This window comes from Solea senegalensis, linkage group LG3 (assembly GCF_019176455.1).
Source record: "Solea senegalensis isolate Sse05_10M linkage group LG3, IFAPA_SoseM_1, whole genome shotgun sequence".
NCBI classification, from domain to species: domain Eukaryota; kingdom Metazoa; phylum Chordata; class Actinopteri; order Pleuronectiformes; family Soleidae; genus Solea; species Solea senegalensis.
Genome location: NC_058023.1, coordinates 20,873,332 through 20,891,420, shown reverse-complemented (window position 1 = coordinate 20,891,420; position 18,089 = coordinate 20,873,332). Strand labels below are relative to the sequence as shown.

Sequence of the window (18,089 nt, the reverse complement as noted above, 5' to 3'; positions counted from 1 at the left end):
GTGGTGGAGAATCTCTGTCCCCATTACGCCCACACAAACATCCACGCACACTCACTGACAGTCTGTATGGCATCAATATGGACTCAGCATTCAGCCCTGATGATGGCTGCTCTGTGGCTGCTTTTGTGGACCTCATTTCACCTTCCTTTTCCTGTTTTTTCCAGTCTTCCTGAATGTTCGGAGGGAAATGCAGTAAAGGGAAAGGAGGCTATAAGAGACAGATTAAATGTTTGGAGGAAACAAAGACAGGGTGGTTTGGATTCTATTTCACCTCAGTGTGTGAAACTTGTCGAAACAGAGTCTTTGGCCCTGCAGTCAGAAGGAGATATTGTGATTGGTGGTTTTTTTCCTCTGCATTATGTGGCTCCTAAGCCACAGCACAGCTACTCTACCAAACCACACCGCACACACTGCAGTGGGTGAGTACGATCATAGTGAAAATCATGAACTTTTCCGGCAATACTTTCTCATACATGTTGCCTGTACTCTGCTTACATGTTCTAATGTATCATATTTTGTGTTATTTTCTGTCTCATGATGAAAAACCAAGAATGAATTCAGCTGTGTTCAATGTTCTGCAGTTTTGACCACAGAGCCTTCCGCTGGATGATGACCATGGTGTTTGCATTGGAGGAAATTAATCGTGATTCAAGTCTGTTACCAGGTGTCACACTTGGTTTCAGGATCATGGACAGCTGTGACCATGTCCACACCAGCATGCAAGCTCTTTTCCCTTTAATCAGCCATGTCAAAGTTGTGACAACAAAAGTGAAACAATCTGTAAAAACTGGAAACAGATTAAATACGTCAAAGGACATAGGTGGTAGACAGGATGAAAGCACAGTGCTGCATGACCATAAAGAAAATGACATAACAAGAAACATTACAGAGGAGAGAATGGATAAAAGTAAACAATCTGAGATTTTGTGTTTAGCTGGGTCTCCTGTGTCTGCAGTGATTGGCCTTGCATCCTCTTCCCCTACAAGAGCTGTTGCTCACACTCTCGGTCCTTTCAATATCCCACTGGTGAGAAAAGTACTAAAAGGCAAGTCACAGTTTTTCAGATAACAAAACTGATTTAAAAAAAAAAATGTTTTGTTTCTTTCAAATAGGTGAGTTACTTTGCCACATGTACTTGCCTTACTGACAAGCAGCTGTACCCATCCTTCTTGCGGACTGTTCCGAGTGATCTCTTTCAAGTTAGAGGTCTTGTACAACTGGTTACATCCTTAGAATGGCTCTGGGTGGGAACAGTAGGGACCACGGTGAGAAAATCACTTTGCTTTTGTAAGTAAAATGGACCAAAATGAGTTACAAATGATTTCTGTTTATTTCCAAGGATGACTACAGTCACTACGGAATCCAAGCGTTCTCTAACCAGTTTAGGCAGCGAGGTGGGTGTGTGGCATTTCATCTAACGATCCACAAGTCACCCACAGAAGCTGAGATACAAATAATGGCAGGCAAGCTGCAGCGTTCAAATGCACAGGTTGTAGTGGTCTTCGCCACAGAGGGTCAGCTACTGGAACTGTTTTCAGAGGTGAACCATCATGTATTGTGTGGTCACTCATGTCAAAAATTTTTCATGCAGTAAGGTATGATAATCATATTTCTTCACGTGCCCTCACAGCTGGCTAAAAGAAATGTGACAGGGATCCAGTGGGTAGCTAGTGAAGCCTGGGTGACTGCTAGTGTGCTGACCTCACCCAGCTTCCACCCTCTCCTAGAGGGCACATTGGGCTTCTCCTTCCCTGGTGCCAGAATCCCCACCTTGGAAGAATTCCTGCTGAATGTCCGGCCATCTCCTGAACCAGGGATGGAATTTGTGAACATGTTTTGGGAAGACCTCTTTGGCTGTAGATTACAGTTCAGAAACAGATCTGAAACTGATGCAGCAGGTACTGTAAATAATGAGATGGGATCAGATGCTTTTGGTGACAAATCAGATTCTTTAACCAACTTGGTTGTGCCCACTGTTGAGCAAAAGCTCACATTAAAAGTGTTGGCTGATGAGAAGCCTGTATGCACAGGTTCAGAGGATCTGCGGAAAACAAACAGCAGTTACACTGATGTATCTCAGGTCAGAATATCCTACAATGTGTACAAAGCTGTGTATGCTATAGCCCACGCTCTGCACACTTTGCTCAACTGCAGTTCTACAGGTCTTACAGGGGAGTGTGTTAAAGACATATCATTTACTTCCACAGAGGTAACTTGAACATTAAACAGCAGCATGGGGGTCTGTGTGATTTTTTATTTGTGTCATAATCTTTTTTTTCTTCTTGCTTCTTACATTCAGCTGCTGCATCATTTGAAAACAGTAAACTTTACTGACCAGTTTGAGGAGAAAGTATATTTTGACTCCAGTGGAGAGCCAGTCCCTCTGTATGACATCATTAACTGGCAGAAGGACGGCAATGGTGACATTAGGTTAGATATTACACTGAAAGACGCAGGAAAACAACTTTTTGTACATGTAACCATGATTAAGAACCTGTATTTATGTTTGTTGTGGGTCTTTCACTGCTTTTGTATCACAGCTATTATTTAGCCTTACTGATTTTTTTTTATCTTTTCTATCTAGGTTTGTCAAAGTGGGAAGCTTTGATGGTTCAGCTCCACTTGGGCAACAATTGCAGATGGAGCAGAGTGCCATTGTATGGACAAGAGGGCAGTCACAGGTCATACATCTCCTAAATGTCTGTTTTAAACATTGCAAAATCCTTTCTTTCTGGGCTACATAATTAGCATGGTTGTATTTCTTTATGTTAATAGTTTGAATAAGCATCTCATCAGAAATAAATCTTGATTTGGAATTCTTGTTATTCCACAGGTGCCAGTGTCTCAGTGTAGTGCTCCATGTCCTGCTGGCAGTCGAAAGGCCAGGCGTCAAAGAGAGCCTCACTGCTGCTTTGATTGTCTTCCCTGTGCTGATGGAGAGATCAGTAATGTGACAGGTGCTGAACATGTTCTTCATTCATATACACTGTGAAGCTGTTGGCCATTATGAATTTTACACAAAAACTGAAGCTGACTCATGTCAGTCATGATTAACATCACTTCAAACTGCTGAACTATGTATAATTCCACGGCTTTCACTCAGATAACATTCTAAACCACACGTGTGCAATCACGTCTCAGTTTTTCTCCATTACATGTAAAAGGGATAACAATTAGGTTCTTATAAATGTAGTTCTGCAAATGTTATTTCACGACAAAAAAATAGACTAGACTTCTACAAACGGAGAAAGTTTTTATTTTATTCTCCGAAAGACATGCACATCTAAAAGCTGTGTGTATTGTTTTGGTGGAAGAAATTTAAAATCACATCACATTATACGTTGTGTCGACAGCTTTGATAATAATTGAGCCTCACTTTTCCCACAGTCATGTCTGCTTACACAGCAGTGTGTGTGTGTGTGTGTGTGTTTCTAAATGTCCCTTGAAGGTTCCAGTGAGTGCACCAAATGTCCAGAGTTTCACTGGTCAGACAAAGACAGGGTGAAATGCATTGCCGGGGTTGAAGAGTTCCTGTCCTTTTCCGACACCATGGGCATCATCCTGCTCTTACTCATTCTGCTGGGTGTTGTCCTGACAACCATCATCACCACTGTCTTTCACCGGTTCCGCTCCACACCCATTGTCAAGGCCAACAACTCAGAGATAAGTTTCTTGCTCCTTGTCTCACTGCAGCTGTGCTTCTTGTGTTCCCTGGTGTTCATTGGTCAGCCATCTGCGTGGTCATGCAGGCTTCGGCAGGCAGCGTTTGGGCTCAGCTTTGTCCTCTGCCTGTCTTGCCTCCTTGTAAAGACCATTGTTGTTCTCTTGGCCTTCCAGGCAAGAGTACCTGGTTCCAGAGTTATTAAGATGTTTGGGCCCTCTCAACAGAGAGCACTGATCCTCTGCACTACAGCTCCTCAGGTGAGAAACTAGGTTCCTCAAGTTCTGAAGATTTTAGGATGTTTTAATGATTTGCTATCTTACTGTGTGCTCTCAGGTTTGTCTCTGTGCTGGTTGGTTGTTGGGGGAACCCCCTTTCCCTTTTAGGAACACAAACTATCAAGCCTCAACTGGAAAAGTAAGGATGATGTGCTTTTTTGTTCTACCAAAAATGTAAATCACACAGGGTCTTCATTGTGCATTATCATCAAAGAAAATGAATATATTTAAACTCTCACTGAAATTGTGTTGTATTGCTATTGATGTTCTTTTTTTTTTACATAATCAGATCGTTGTAGAGTGTAAAGAGACATGGCCTCCTGGATTTTACCTGGTCCTGGGCTACATTGGACTCCTGGCATTCCTCTGCCTCCTCCTGGCGTTCCTCGGGCGCAAGTTACCTGATGCATTCAATGAGGCCAAGCTAATCACATTTAGCATGTTGATTTTCTGGGCTGTGTGGATTACTTTCATACCAGCTTATGTTAGCTCTCCTGGGAAATTTACTGTGGCTGTAGAAATATTTGCTATATTAGCTTCCACTTTCGGGCTATTACTGTGTATTTTTGTCCCCAAATGTTATATTATTTTATTGCAACCTGAAAGAAATAATAAGAAAGTTGTGACTGGAAAAAATACCAGATGAACTAAGTATTTTTGGCATTTTTTTATTTTATGCTTTATGTAGGGAGCAGATGGCAAGTTGCACTTCATCACTTCATATTATTGGACTGATCTCATTTTATTTCTTCATGATATCTTTGATGGTTGCTTTTTTAGGCCCTGCATAGCTGAAAAACAGGACACTAATCTTTGTGTTACTTAAAGGTAGAAGTATGGTTTGTTGAATAGGCACCAAAAGCTCTTCAGACAACATTAAGTTCTACAACAAATGAGAACGGAAATGGCTGGAATCAATTCTACGGAAAAAGACCTGAAAACATGAGTGTGTCACGAACAAGGTCGTGGAAGCCAGGGGAAGGACACAAATGCAGAGACTTGAGGTTCAGGCAAATTGCAAAAACGTTTACTCAGTCCAAGTCAGTTCACGGGAAATCAGTTCAAGCAGGCAGAGGTAACAGAATCACAAGTCAAGAGACGGGGTTGTGACAATCTGGCAGGCAAGGGTTGAAGAGCGGGAAGACAAGAACTGAGACAAGGTACGTGGGACAAGAGTGCTGGAATGCGAGACAAAGCTACAAACGAACTGGCGACGAGAGGAGACACAGAGAGGGTTTAACAGCAGTGCTGATTAGGGAGTAAGTGCATGCAGGTGCGCAGTCCAATCAGGCAGCAGGTGGACACAGACGAGAAGGGGGCAGGGCAAACAGGAACCTGAGACAGGGGTGAGTGCTCACAAAATAAAACAGGAAGACAACTCATGAAACATGACAGACAAATCAAACCATGACAGAGTGTGGAATTATTTAAATCATGTGCTGTGAGGGACTCATATCATTTAGCTCTTCTGTTGTAAATGAAATGTCACTGTTGTCAGTAAAAATACTTCAAATGGGAGCTTTTAAGGTGCACATGTTCTTTTTTCCTTTTCACTGCTATAAATGATAATTGAGCTGTTTATTATTTTGTTTCAAAATTCGAAAAAAGAAATGTAACTTTGTTTCACAAAATAAGAGGACATATACAGAGACACACAGCCATTCAGTCTCACATTGACACCCATAGTGAGTAGAGTGTCCATTTAACCTGATCTGCAGGATGTGGGAGAGAGAAAACCCACTCACACGCAGAGAAATGTAAACTCCACAAAGAAAGGCCCTTGACCGAACTAGAATACAAACTAGTGACCATCTTGCTGTCAGGCAACAATGTTAGCTACTCACACTCGAGTCTACGAGTCTTTCCCTCACGTCTTTATTTCAGATGAATTATTTGTATTTGTATACATTTCTTTCTTCAAGCTATAGATTAAAGTGATGAACTCAATTTAATCATTACATTTTTTATACACTACATGTGCAATGTCAAAATTAAATTTTTTACACCAGTGACAACAGGCTAAACTATTATTTAACAATCAAAATGTTATTTTGCGATTAATTTGTGTTTCATCATTTATTTTCTTTCCCCATCAGGTGCTGTTTTGTATTCTTTTCAGGCTTCAGTAAAATAATGTAAGTCTTTGGAGCAAACAGGCAGAACAATAAGCCAAAGCTGGAGGCCAAGATGGCAAATGACTCAACTGCATCTGCATAATTTCCAGGGGAGCTGATATAAGCAGGGATGAATGCTAGCCACACAGCACAGAAGATCAGCATGCTGAATGTGATGAACTTGGCCTCGTTGAAGTTTCCCGGCAACTTTCGGGCCAGAAAAGCCAATACAAAGCACAGACAGGCCTGTAGACCAATATATCCAAGAACACACCAGAATGCCAGGCTAGAGCCCACACTACACTCCAATATGATCTTTGAATGTTCATATTGTGTATTTCTGGATGGAAACGGGGGAACATCAATGAGCCAGGCAGCACAGATAACCACCTGAATCAGAGTGCAGCTGGAGATGATGGTCCTCTGCTGCTTAGGCCCCAGCCACTTCATGATGTTATGCCCTGGCCTGGTGGCCGTGAATGCAGCCAGTACCACCAGGGTCTTCCCCAGGATGCAGGAAATACACAGTGAAAATGTGATGCTAAAGGCAGTGTGGCGCAGCATGCAGGACCAATATGTTGGCTTTCCAATGAAAAGCAGAGAACACAGGAAACACAGAGTCAGTGCAAACAGTATGAAGAAACTGAGCTCGGAGTTATTCACACGGACGATGGCTGTGTGTCTGTGACAGAAGAAGACTCCACAGACAGCCAGAGTGAAGCAGGCGCCCACCACAGACATCACTGTCAGGGCTATTCCCAATGAATCGAAGGTCAAGTACTCCACTTTCTTGGAGATGCAGGCTGTTCTGTCGTTGTTTGACCAGAAATCCTCAGGACAAATTGTACAATCTACTGAGTCTAAAGGGAAGAAAGTATGAACAATTTTCATTATTGCATTACAATGCAATGGGTTTGCTTTGACATTTTATTGTTCAGATCAAACTTACTTGTCCGATTGCTAATTTTGCCACTGTCACATGGTACACAGTCAAAGCAGCAGATAGGCTCCCCACGACGGACAGCCTTCCGGAAACCTGGAAGACAACTGGCACTGCACACAGATACTGGCACCTAGATTGGAAAGACCATGTGCTGATATTGGTGAATGTTATTGGACAATCACTCAAAGATGGAAAATTCCTCAAAACCACTTGTCAATAAAGTATTTGTTATCTAGTTCCTCAAGTGTGTTTAACAGTTTAGCATTTTGTATTAGTTAGATATATTTGGAGTGAAGATGTCAGTCTAAACTACAGGTATGCAGGTATTCATCAAATAAGTTTTTGATGGTCACATGGTTGCAAGCTGGACAGGACTGGGTTCCTGCCCATAAGCTAATTCATAACCTGTGGTTCTGTTAAATATATTTATATGTAGATCTATGAGAGCTCTTTCAGAAGTATTTTGTCATGAAGAAAGATTCATTCATTGTCTACCGCTTCATCCTGCTCATGAGGGTCGCGGGGAACTGGAGCCAATCCCAGCTGACATAGGACAAAATGTTGGATCAGACCAAGAACGGGTCACCAGTCCAGCATACAGAGACAAACAACCATTCACTCTTACATTCCATAAAGAAAGACCCATAAGGAAAACAACAGTGGATAGTTGGTCACCAAACACATCATAGTCCAGCTGGGCTTTGAATCTCTGTTGCGTATGAAAACAAATGACCCTGTATCCAGTCTGCTCTGTCCACCTGACTTACCTCCATCTCAACCTACAGAACTTCAACAGTTGGCATCTGATGAAGGTAAAAACACAGTGTGAGCAGCTTGCCTCACTCTGATGTCCTGCCCACATTATCCCGTCCTCCTGGATCAACAGTTCCTCTCCAACAGCCTTGGTTCCATCAAACAAACCCACATTGACAAATTCAATGTTTCCTTGTGGGCCTCTCTGCCAGTTGATAATATCATAATAGGGTACAGAGTCACCCTTGGCATCAAAGTCCACCTCCTTACCAGCAATCTGAAAGTTCACTTCCTGGAGGTAGTGTTGCAGCTTAAAAAATAGGAAATGCACAAAATGAAACACTGAATTGCCCTGAACAAGTGTTTCAGTGAAATGTTTGCAGAGCTTCAGAGTTGTGATGTTTTAAGGCCCCTAAAAATCCATGGCCTAAATTTGTACATTAGTAGAAATGTAACATAACATTAAAGTTAACACATCACATAGAAATTAAAATATCTTGTCCCACATTACTAAATTAATCAATGTCAGAAATAATTGCAATTATCTTTTTTAGCCATAAGTTAGAAGTTCAGTGCTGTGTCTACAATGGAACAGTAAACAATTGAAACTTAATAAATAACATTTTTCATTAAAATTTAAATATATTTTAATTTATTTTATTTTAACTTTTTTAGAACAAAGAAAAGGTGTTTGTCATTCCTACAATCTACACCTCCACATACAGTACTTACAAAGTCCACCATTGGGCTTTGACCCACAGTTTGTAATGGTAAAACAATAGTGGATTATACAGTACCTGCCAAGGGTGTATGTTGTTGCTCTGAGCACATGAGTTGTTCTGGAAAGGTCCCCTCCCTGGCTGACAGAGAAGGAGGTTGTGCAGGGAATGAGCAATGGCATATACAGCCTTATATACATTATAGGCTACTCTAGGGCTGGATGTATTCATGTAGGCTGAGTGCTGTTCCAGCAGAGTCTCCTGCCCTGAGCAGGGCGGCATCTGGGTGACAGAGGATGGAAAAGGACTGCAACCATACAGAGACTCCCACAGCTCATGCACCAGGACATTGTCAGGATATCTCTTAGGGTTTACTGTCTGCAGGAAGTCACCCAGTCTGGAGATATGACCTTTTCTGACGCCAAACCCAATGGTTCCTCCCAAGTAAGGGTAATACTCTCTCCCTGAAAAGACTGATGCTGTGACGAAGGCTTCACTCGCCACCCACTGTATTCCAGTGATGTTCTGAGTCATGTAGTCTCTCAAGAAAGGTGTCATCGCCCCCTCGCCTGCAAATACCACCACCACTTTTGCAGTAGAGCGTTGTATCACCTTTTCAGAGGGTCAGATAATGTAGATGACAGGGTTTTACACAGAGACATAATCAAAACTGAGTGACAATAAGAAAAACTCAGATGTACAAAGTGAAAAAAAACCGAGCTTATGCAAAATTCTGCCAAAGTGCTCTGCTCTAACAGTTTCACCTGTGACATTATTCATCTTCCTCGTGTTATGACCCTCTTCATTTACTGGACAATGTTTGGCATTGCGCAATTCTGATTCTTTGCCATTTTTGATGTACTGACCTAATGTGGACTTAGTTAAGTGATGTTCTTTGTTTTTTTTTTTCGATATATGGGCAGAGAGTTACAATTCACACCATGACTCTCTTCTTCTCCTCTCTGGATCTAATATGGGCCTGATAAGATAAACGTATGAAAATGAGACAAATAAACAGTTTTCTCCTGGAGTCTCTGAATGTAATGAAAACAGTAGGACCACAAATAGGAGCTTTAATGTGTATGTATTCATATGTGTTAGCAGCACAAATGTGTCTTTAACTGAAACTCATTAAAACTATTATAACTTAGTTCATCCCAGCCCCTAGAGTTCCAGAGGTTGTTATTATGGTAAGAACTTCTTATGTGGTAAGAACACATTAAAGGGGGGACGGTGGGTAAGTGGTAGAGTGAGTCGTCTTTCAACGGAAAGGTTGAGGGTTTGATTCCCGGGTCCATGCGTCTACATGTTGATGTTTCTTTGGGCAAGATACTTAACCTCACATTACTGTGTGTGAATGGGTATGAAAGATGTGTGACAAAATGTGCTCCACATAGATGCAATGTATACATGTGTGAATGTATGTGAATGGGTGAATGACTAAAAACTTTAGTGTAAAGCAGTTTTTAGTGGTCATAAACACAAGAAATTCTGTATATAAATATGGTAACACGTTATGTTAGGGAACACATATTAACCATTAATAGGTACTTACTAACATGCATATCAGTAGCATACTAGCCCTTTATTAGTAAATATTAAGCACATATTGACACCTTATGTAAAATTTTAATTCATGTGATAATAGAGGTAGAATAAGGATATGTAGAATAAAGTATTAGTACGTGCTTAATAATTGCATTTCATTACATGTCATTTAGCGGATGCTTTTATCCAAAGCGAATTACAAGGGAATTGAGATCAACCTTACTATAATATGTGTATAATTACTAATAAAGAGCTAGTATGCTACTTATATGTTAGTAAGCACGTAGTAAATGGTGAATATGTGTTCCCTAATATAAAGTGTTACCATACTACATTAAACACAGCATTTTCATACCTTCATTATCCTTAGTCCCACCTGGCGAGTGTAGAGCAAAGGAATCCTTTCTTGGTACGCTACACATACTTTGGTTTCCTGTAATTCTCTAAGTAAACCTTTTGCAGCAAAACGGCCATAATCATTGTCTTCTCGCAGCAGCCCCACCCAGGTCCAGTTAAAGTGCACCAGCAGCTGTGCAAAGGCTTTCACCTGGGCTCAACAGAAAAAGACAATCAACTCACCCAGTTTCATATCAGACATCAAAATCATGAAAAAATGAAAAGCAATATTTTCATAAATGGTTTGGTTTTGTGCCCTGCTATAACATGCCCGCATTCAGTAAACGATAAAGCATGGAATTTCGGCAGAACAAAGACATTTTGATGAACTATTTGATAGGGAACATCTATAAGCATGGTTTCATTTAAATAAAATGTACGCAGTGCTGTATATATATAAAAGACTCTAAAACAAGCAGACAGACTAACAGTGAAAAACATCGACAAACATCAATAAAAAAGATTGTAACAAACAAAAATATAAATATACTGGTGATTATCATCAGTGATTATTACAAAAATCAAAGCTGAAAAGAACACTAACTAATTTAAGAAAGAATACAAATTTAAATCCATTTCTCAGTGTTTTACCTCAAAGATTTGCCTCTTTTTTATTCAAAGTTTTAATTTTACAGTTTAAAGTTGAAATAATTATTTCTGATGAGAGTAGTAAACGTGTCGAGCTTTGACTGAAAACAATAACTGACCACATGTTTTACATTTTACCTGGTAGTCATCACTAGGAATTACTCTGAAGAAGGTTGGATATTTTTGTCTGTCTGACAAACATGCACATGAAGAAAAGTAGCTGATCTGTGTAAAAACAGAGTGCAGTGTTACTGAGAAACGAATGACATTTTTGTGATCATTGACGTAAATAAAAGTTACTGTTACCATGGGGATCTTGAATGGCTGCAGGATTCTTGACACAACGATAGACTGAGCAGATCCAGAAGCCCCAATCACAGCGAGGATTGATGAGGCATTTGTGCACAAAGTAGAGTTTTCCTCACTCACCCCATTCAGCATCGATAAAACAGCTCTCTGTCCTGTCAGTGGATATGCACATGAATCAAAGATTTTGTAGCCCAGAGTGTGATTCAGCAGCAGCATTGGATTCTGGTTTATCTCCTCCACTGCCAGTCTCATAGTCTGAGCCCACCGGAAAGCCCTGGGATCAAATCTGTCGATACAGATGAATGCTGTCTGTTCATTTAAAAACTTAATTCAACACATTCGGTCTACTCAATTATATATTATGAGTGCACAATTAGACATAGTTTACAGGAAAAAGTAAGTATAATCCTCCCACAATCATCTATGAAACTCACCCATTGCAATTTATTGGTGGTGGTCTGTAGGTACCGTTAAGGTCTGGCATTTTCACATTATAATGAAGGGGGAAAATCCCACCAATGACATAGTCACCCTGGACAAAAAATCCTGGCTGGAAGCTGTTTAGAAGAGCGCACTTTGAGGCTGCTGGTGGAGCTGCAGTGGTGATGCTTGAAAGTGAGCTATCAGTTAAAGTGAGGACACTGAGTGAGTAAAGCAAAGAAAATAAAGCAAGTGAAGTCATAATGTTTCACTGGGAGGAGAGAATGAGAGGGACAGAGGAAATTATAAGGCACTTTATAAAGGCTAAAGTATCACACCTTCTGAGTCTTGCATCTTATTAATGACAGTGTTGCTTTGGATTGGACAGTAGTCCACAATCAGGAACTAAAGTTCAAAACTAAATATTTATATTTTGAAAGTCCTATTCTCATTCTTTCTGCAAAAAACTATTCTCATAGTCAAAGTTTATCGTTCACCTGCACCTTATTTAGAGTTCCTATTAGAGTTCTCTGAATTCCTATCTGAGTTAGTACTTGACAAGACGGAACAGCGAGGACTCAGGCGCAGAGGCCTTTTAATTGTCTTTATTGGCACTCTTAACAAAACACAAGGCAGATCCTCTTACTGAGGGAAAACAAAGCGTGGCTATGAAAAACTATAACCAATGGGGAGCACAACGCTTTTCAAAAGTAAAGTTGCGGAACTATAAACGCGGAAACAAAAAATCACTCTGAAGAGGAAACAAACTCAGACTATGGTTTCCATGAAAAACTTAAACAGAAAAATCTCCAAACGGAGGAAAAGCAAGGCTCTAAGCACTTCAAAAAGAAAACAAACTCAAAGCACAATCCTACTGATTGGCGATCTATAACTAGCTAAGAACGAGGTCAAACACAAAACGCAATCTAAATGATTGGATCTACTCAGTCTAACTAATAAAACGTAAGTCACAATACTAGTGATTGGAGTTTCCTAAAAAGCTCTGAAAATGAACAAACAGAAAATCTCTCCTAAGGAGGAAAACAAAAGGGGCTATAAATCTTAACTAAGGTATTAAATTACAGGCTATGCTAAGAAAACTTACAAAGGAAAAGCGTCGCTCACAAAGAGGATCAAAAACTTGTGGCATCTGTGGCTGTGACGAGGAGCTTGGGTGATCAAGCATGGGCGAAAACACACTGGCGCTGACACAGGGGAACAGAGAGTTTTTAAAGTCCACATGGCTTAATTGTCAGCAGGTGTGTGTAATCAGGGCAGGCAGGCCGGCAGAGGAGGGGGCGGGGCAAACTGCCGGAGTGACAGTACCCCCTCTTGAAGGGCCGACTCATGACGGCCCAGGCTGCTCTTTGTGGAAGTCTTTAATGAGGCTAGGGTCCAAGATGAACCGGGACGGGACCCACTGTATCCCTCCCAGTCCACCAGGTACTGCCTGCCCCGGCCCCTGCTTCGGACCGCAAGCAGCTGCTTGACCTTGTAGACTGGACCTCCGTCTATCACTTCCGGCGAAGGAGGGGCCGGGGAGGGTGGGACCATGGAGCTCTCCTTGGCCGGCTTGACCTGGCTGACATGGAACGTGGGGTGGACTCGGAGGGACCGGGGCAGGCGCAGGCGAACTGCTGCGGGGCCGATGACCTTGGAGACTGGGAATGGCCCCACAAACCGTGGTGCCAGCTTCCGGGAGGGGACCCGCAGATGGAGGTTTCTGGCAGACAGCCACACTTTCTGCCCTGGCTGGTAGGTGGGGGCGGGCCGTCTCCTACGGTCCGCAGCTTTTTTGACCCGATCCCCCTGGCGGACCAACACCTGCCGGGCGGCAGCCCAGATGCGGCGGCAGCGGCGAACCATGGCGTGGGCAGAGGGCACCGAGACTTCAGGTTCCTGGTTGGTAAAAACAGGGGGCTCATGACCATAGACACATTTGAAAGGTGTCATACCTGTGGCTGAGGTGGGCAATGAGTTACTACCCAGACCAGGTGTTTACTCCAGGATGAGGGGTTCTGTGAAACGAGGCATTGGAGGCCGGCCTCCAGCTGTTGGTTCAGGCGCTCCGTCTGGCCGTTAGCCTCCAGATGGTATCCGGAGGTCAGGCTGGCTGTGGCTCCGATGAGCCGGCAAAACTCCCTCCAGAACCGTGATACGAACTGGGGCCCCGGTCTGGAACAATGTCCTTGGGGGATCCATGAATCCTGAAGACGTGGTTAGTCATAATTTCAGCAGTTTCTTTGGCTGTAGGTAATTTTGGCAGGGCTATGAATCTGACCATTTTGGAGAATCTATCCACCACCGTGAGGACGGTGGTGTTACCTTGGGAGACCAGGAGCCCCGTGACAAAGTCCATTGATATTTCTGCCCATGGTCTCCCGCTCCCTCCCTGGGGTATCGAGGCTGCTCGAGAGGCAATCGGAGGGGCGCCAGCCCAGACGGCGCTGCGGAGCGCAGTGGTCGGTCGTCACGCTGCCTGAGCTCGTGGAGTCTGTTGTCTGTCTGGATGGCCAGGGCGATTAGGGCGTCCAGGCTCGTTGGCAAGTCCAGCGGCACCAGCTGCTCCTGGATCGGTTTTGCCAGCCCCTTCAGGAAGATGTCGTAGAGCACCGTTGCGTTCCACCCACTCTCTGCCACTAATTGTCAGCAGGTGTGTGTAATCAGGGCCGGCAGAGGAGGGGGCGGGGCAAACTGCCGGAGTGACAGTACTAAAGACAAATAAAGTAGTAATTTTAGGGGATTTCAACATCCATCTAGATGTTGACCGTGATAGTCTTAGTTGTGCATTTAATTAGCTGTTTCAATTAATTGGTTTACTCACTCACTCAGGAAATTAATTCATTAATAATTAATATATCCTTATTAACTGAATATGTGACCCAAAGTTTTAAAGTAACTGTTATTAAACACCTTCTTTAAAAAGCGACCCTTGACCCAGATAGCTAATTAATGACCTATATTTAACAGATTTTCAATGTTAATTTAATATGTCCACCCACAAATTAAAAGGTTTATCCTAAAAAAAGCAATGCAAGGAGTAATATTTAACAGTAATTCTGATTAAAATTAGATCAAAATTGTAAAATTGTAAAAAGTGTAAAATTTCTTTTTCCATGTTACACCTCAGAAATGTATTTAGCATGCCTACATATAAAAATAATGGATTTATCCATGGAAAAATGTCCAAATACTGCTATTAAAAACACTAACTGTTATTACAACTACAAAAATTTGTTAATTTGTTAGAGCGGCGATGGTTGGAGGCAGATGCGTAGTGGCTAGCGGCTCGGAGGAGGGCGGCCCGAGCCTGGACCCAGGTCTGACGACATCGGCGAATGAAAGCCTGGAGCAAGGGGCAGGAAGCCTCCCTTTCAAGAGCCGGGAACAAAGGCGGCTGGAAGCCGTAGGAGCACTGGAAGGAGGACAGGCCCATAGCAGAACTGGTCAGAGTGTTGTGGGCGTATTCCACCCACAAGAGCCGTTCAGACCAGGACGATGGGTGCTGAGGTGTCGTGCAGCGAAGACCCGTCTCCATCTCCTGGTGCTTTCGCTCCGTTTGGCTGCTGGACTGAGGGTGGTATCCTGCGGACAGGCTGACGGTGGCCCCCAGGAGTGAGCAGAACTCCTTCCGGGTAACCGAGGCGAAGTGGGGGCCGGGACGAGGAGGGGCGGATGATGCCCACCGCCAGAGAGTCATTAATATAGTTGTCCATCGCCTCTCTCTTGGGTTCAGATAAGGAATACAGGCAGCCTCTAGGTGGAACAACACCGGCTTGGAGGTCGATGCCGCAGTCATAAGGTCTATGTGGTGGAAGAGAGGTAGCCTTGGTCTTGCTAAATACCTCCCTGAAGTCCAGCTATTCAACAGGGACCCCCGACACATCTGGTGCGGAACTGGAACTGGTGGCCGGCTCGGGTGCAGCGGCTTGCTTCAGGCAAACCTGGTGACAGGATGCGCTCCAGCCTAGGATAGCCCCAGTGGCCCAGTTGAGGTGGGGGTTATGACGACGGAGCCAGGGGAACCCCAGGAGAAGTGGATGGTGAGGAGACTGCAGGATGTGGAACTGCACACTCTCATGATGGTTGCCAGAGAGCAGCATGGAAATGGGGACAGTCTGGTGGGTTACAGTCTTTAGAAGGAGGCCGTCCATGCTGCGATCTAAAGCAATTCAGGAACAAATGAGAAACAAAGTAATTGATATCTATTTGTCTGGAAAAGGTTACCTTTCTAAAGCTTCGGGACTCCAGAGAACCATGGTGAGGGCCATTATTCACAAATGGAGAAGACATGGAACAGTGGGCAACCTTCCCATGAGTGGCCAGTCGACAAGAATTACCCCAATAGCACAGCAACGACTCATCTAAGAGGTCACAAAAGAACCCAGAACGACATTTAAAGAACTGCAGGCCTCACTTGCTTCAGTTAAGGTCAGTGTTCATGACTCCATCACTATATTTTAGAAAACATTTATTGAAAAGACATCAAAGATTGAAACAAGAATATCTACTAAATGTAATTATATACAGTGTGTGTGTGTGTGTGTGTGAAAGAGAGGGAGAGAGAGTCTGTGTGTGTACAGGTCAAATGGTCAAGTCAGATAGAGGTGGACTACAAATCAAGATGGCGGTTGACAAATAAACTACAGCAGGATGGCAGAATCAAGATGGCTTCTTGACCACATGGCTTCTGTGTGTATTTGTTAAAGGTGACATAGAATGCTTGTATCACACATATATGTTAGTTATGGAGGTCTACTTAAATATATTAACTTGTTTTCATGATTAAAAACCTCCTAATCGCTGCAGCCGATCAAAATATCTCCTCACTGACGCTCTCGTCTGCTGCGCTGTTTCAGACCAAAACCACACCCCTAGAATGTGGACTGTATTGTGATTGGCCAGCCAACGAGAGCTTTCCCACTGTCCTGTGATTGGCCAGGTACCTGGAAGTGACGTAATAGATAGGCCAGCTCTCAGATACACAGCTCCCCCTCTGGCACGGTGGATGCTCTGCATCTCAGCAGCTACAACGAGAGTAGTTCTTCTTCTTCTGCGGTTGAATGTACGCAACCGGATGTGCCCGGACTAGTGCCCGCACCAGGAGGCGCTACGGTGGTGAGAGGAGTGGTGAGGATTTTTGATGACGACATCAAATTAAGGAAGTGCCGATCCGCTTAGCAGAGCCCAGGAAAACAATACAACACTATTTTCTCAGCAGTGGCTGAACTGTTTGTTCTGAAACGCAGCGTTAATTGGAGCTTCCGGTCTATGTGGGCTTTAACCACTTTTGTAAACTGAGATGCCAGGTTTAGATGAGAGGTTAGAAGCATGTACATCTAGAGCTGAAAGCTAAGAAGCATGGACATCACTAACATCATATTAACCTAAATCTAGGCATTACAACGACACTTTGTCTGAGCAAGTAAGCTCAATACAACATTTTGTCTATGCTTAGCCAAGTAGTGTGATGCTTTGCTAGGCCCAGTTACGTTACCAAGTCCTTAAAAGATGCAAAAGTGTCCGTTTGATGTGTTGTCTGTTGGTCCAGGAACGGTAGATGGTTGACTGTGTTTCTGGTGTCTGTTGCTCGGGTTCCTCCTTACAAAGTTAGCTAGTTGAAGTTGGCCTGGCTCTGGATCCTTGCTTGATTCTTAGGTAGGCTATGGTGTCGCTGCCTCTGATGGGAGGATAGCAGGCTGCTATGAGCGGGCCAGCTCGAAGATCAGTAGAGAGGGTTCTCTTGCTGCTGGAAGCTTGTTTAGCTCTGTGCTGAAGGATCTTCAGTTGAAGAGTAGAGGTCTGTGCACCCAGAAGGACAGGGGAGAGCAGAGGAGTCTGTGTCCTCCGGTGAGATAGAGAAGAGAAGAGAAAGGAGGGGAAGCCTGGCTTTGTTCTGTTTGTTACACGGGGTCACATGTCACAAAGTGACACCTGAGGTAGGTTTCCAACTGATGGAAGATAAGGGATCTTTAGAGACTGAGTTTTATGACCCTCTTTGTCTTTGAGCAAAGGGCCATGTGGTATCCATCCAAGATGTTTAGGACTCCATCTTGAATGAGCTGATCCCCAACAACCATCTGACAATTTTCATGATGTGCAGGGGTAAAGTGAGTCATCTTTGAACTGGAAGGTTGTGGGTTTGATTTCCGACTCTAGTCTACATGGGCAAGAAACTTAAACCCACATTGCCCCTGAGGGCTGTGCCAGTAAGGTTGTGAATAGGTATGAAAGATGTGCAGAATGAAAGAGTGAGTGAATGGGTGAATAGCAAAACTGTAGTGTACATTAGCTAGAATTGACTACACTAATTTTTGATCTTGTACTAGCTTCTTTAGTGTATTTATTGTTACTGAAAAA

At 43.2% G+C, this 18,089-nt stretch overlaps 2 protein-coding genes across 3 annotated transcripts; one reads left to right on the top strand and one right to left on the bottom strand.

Annotated features, from left to right (window-relative positions):
* The first annotated feature begins 36 nt into the window (after nt 1-36).
* LOC122766632 (extracellular calcium-sensing receptor) lies at nt 37-5,891 on the top strand. 2 transcript variants are annotated; one of them, XM_044021657.1, is made up of 11 exons: nt 37-419; nt 582-1,026; nt 1,113-1,265; nt 1,340-1,540; nt 1,631-2,209; nt 2,300-2,430; nt 2,585-2,681; nt 2,834-2,957; nt 3,449-3,921; nt 3,998-4,078; nt 4,229-5,891. In XM_044021657.1, the coding sequence occupies exons 1-11, from the start codon at nt 67-69 to the stop codon at nt 4,583-4,585; spliced, it is 2,994 nt and encodes a 997-aa protein (XP_043877592.1). In that variant the 5' UTR covers nt 37-66; the 3' UTR covers nt 4,586-5,891. The 2 variants fall into 2 exon arrangements, with proteins under 2 accessions (XP_043877592.1, XP_043877593.1); XM_044021658.1 differs by having other exon boundaries at nt 352-419; nt 551-1,026.
* A 141-nt stretch (nt 5,892-6,032) lies between these two features.
* On the bottom strand, nt 6,033-15,883 carry LOC122766187 (extracellular calcium-sensing receptor-like; the record flags this gene model as incomplete). The annotated part of the gene is made up of 15 exons (XM_044020861.1): nt 15,674-15,883; nt 15,221-15,589; nt 14,055-14,318; nt 13,715-13,936; nt 13,056-13,628; nt 12,930-12,934; nt 11,744-11,911; nt 11,307-11,595; nt 11,139-11,225; nt 10,372-10,563; nt 8,811-9,080; nt 8,547-8,750; nt 7,840-8,059; nt 7,003-7,119; nt 6,033-6,907 (listed from the first exon to the last, which is right to left on the bottom strand). Coding segments are annotated over exons 1-15 (4,065 nt in total), but the record flags the coding sequence as incomplete, so codon positions are not given.
* Nucleotides 15,884-18,089: the final 2,206 nt, after the last annotated feature.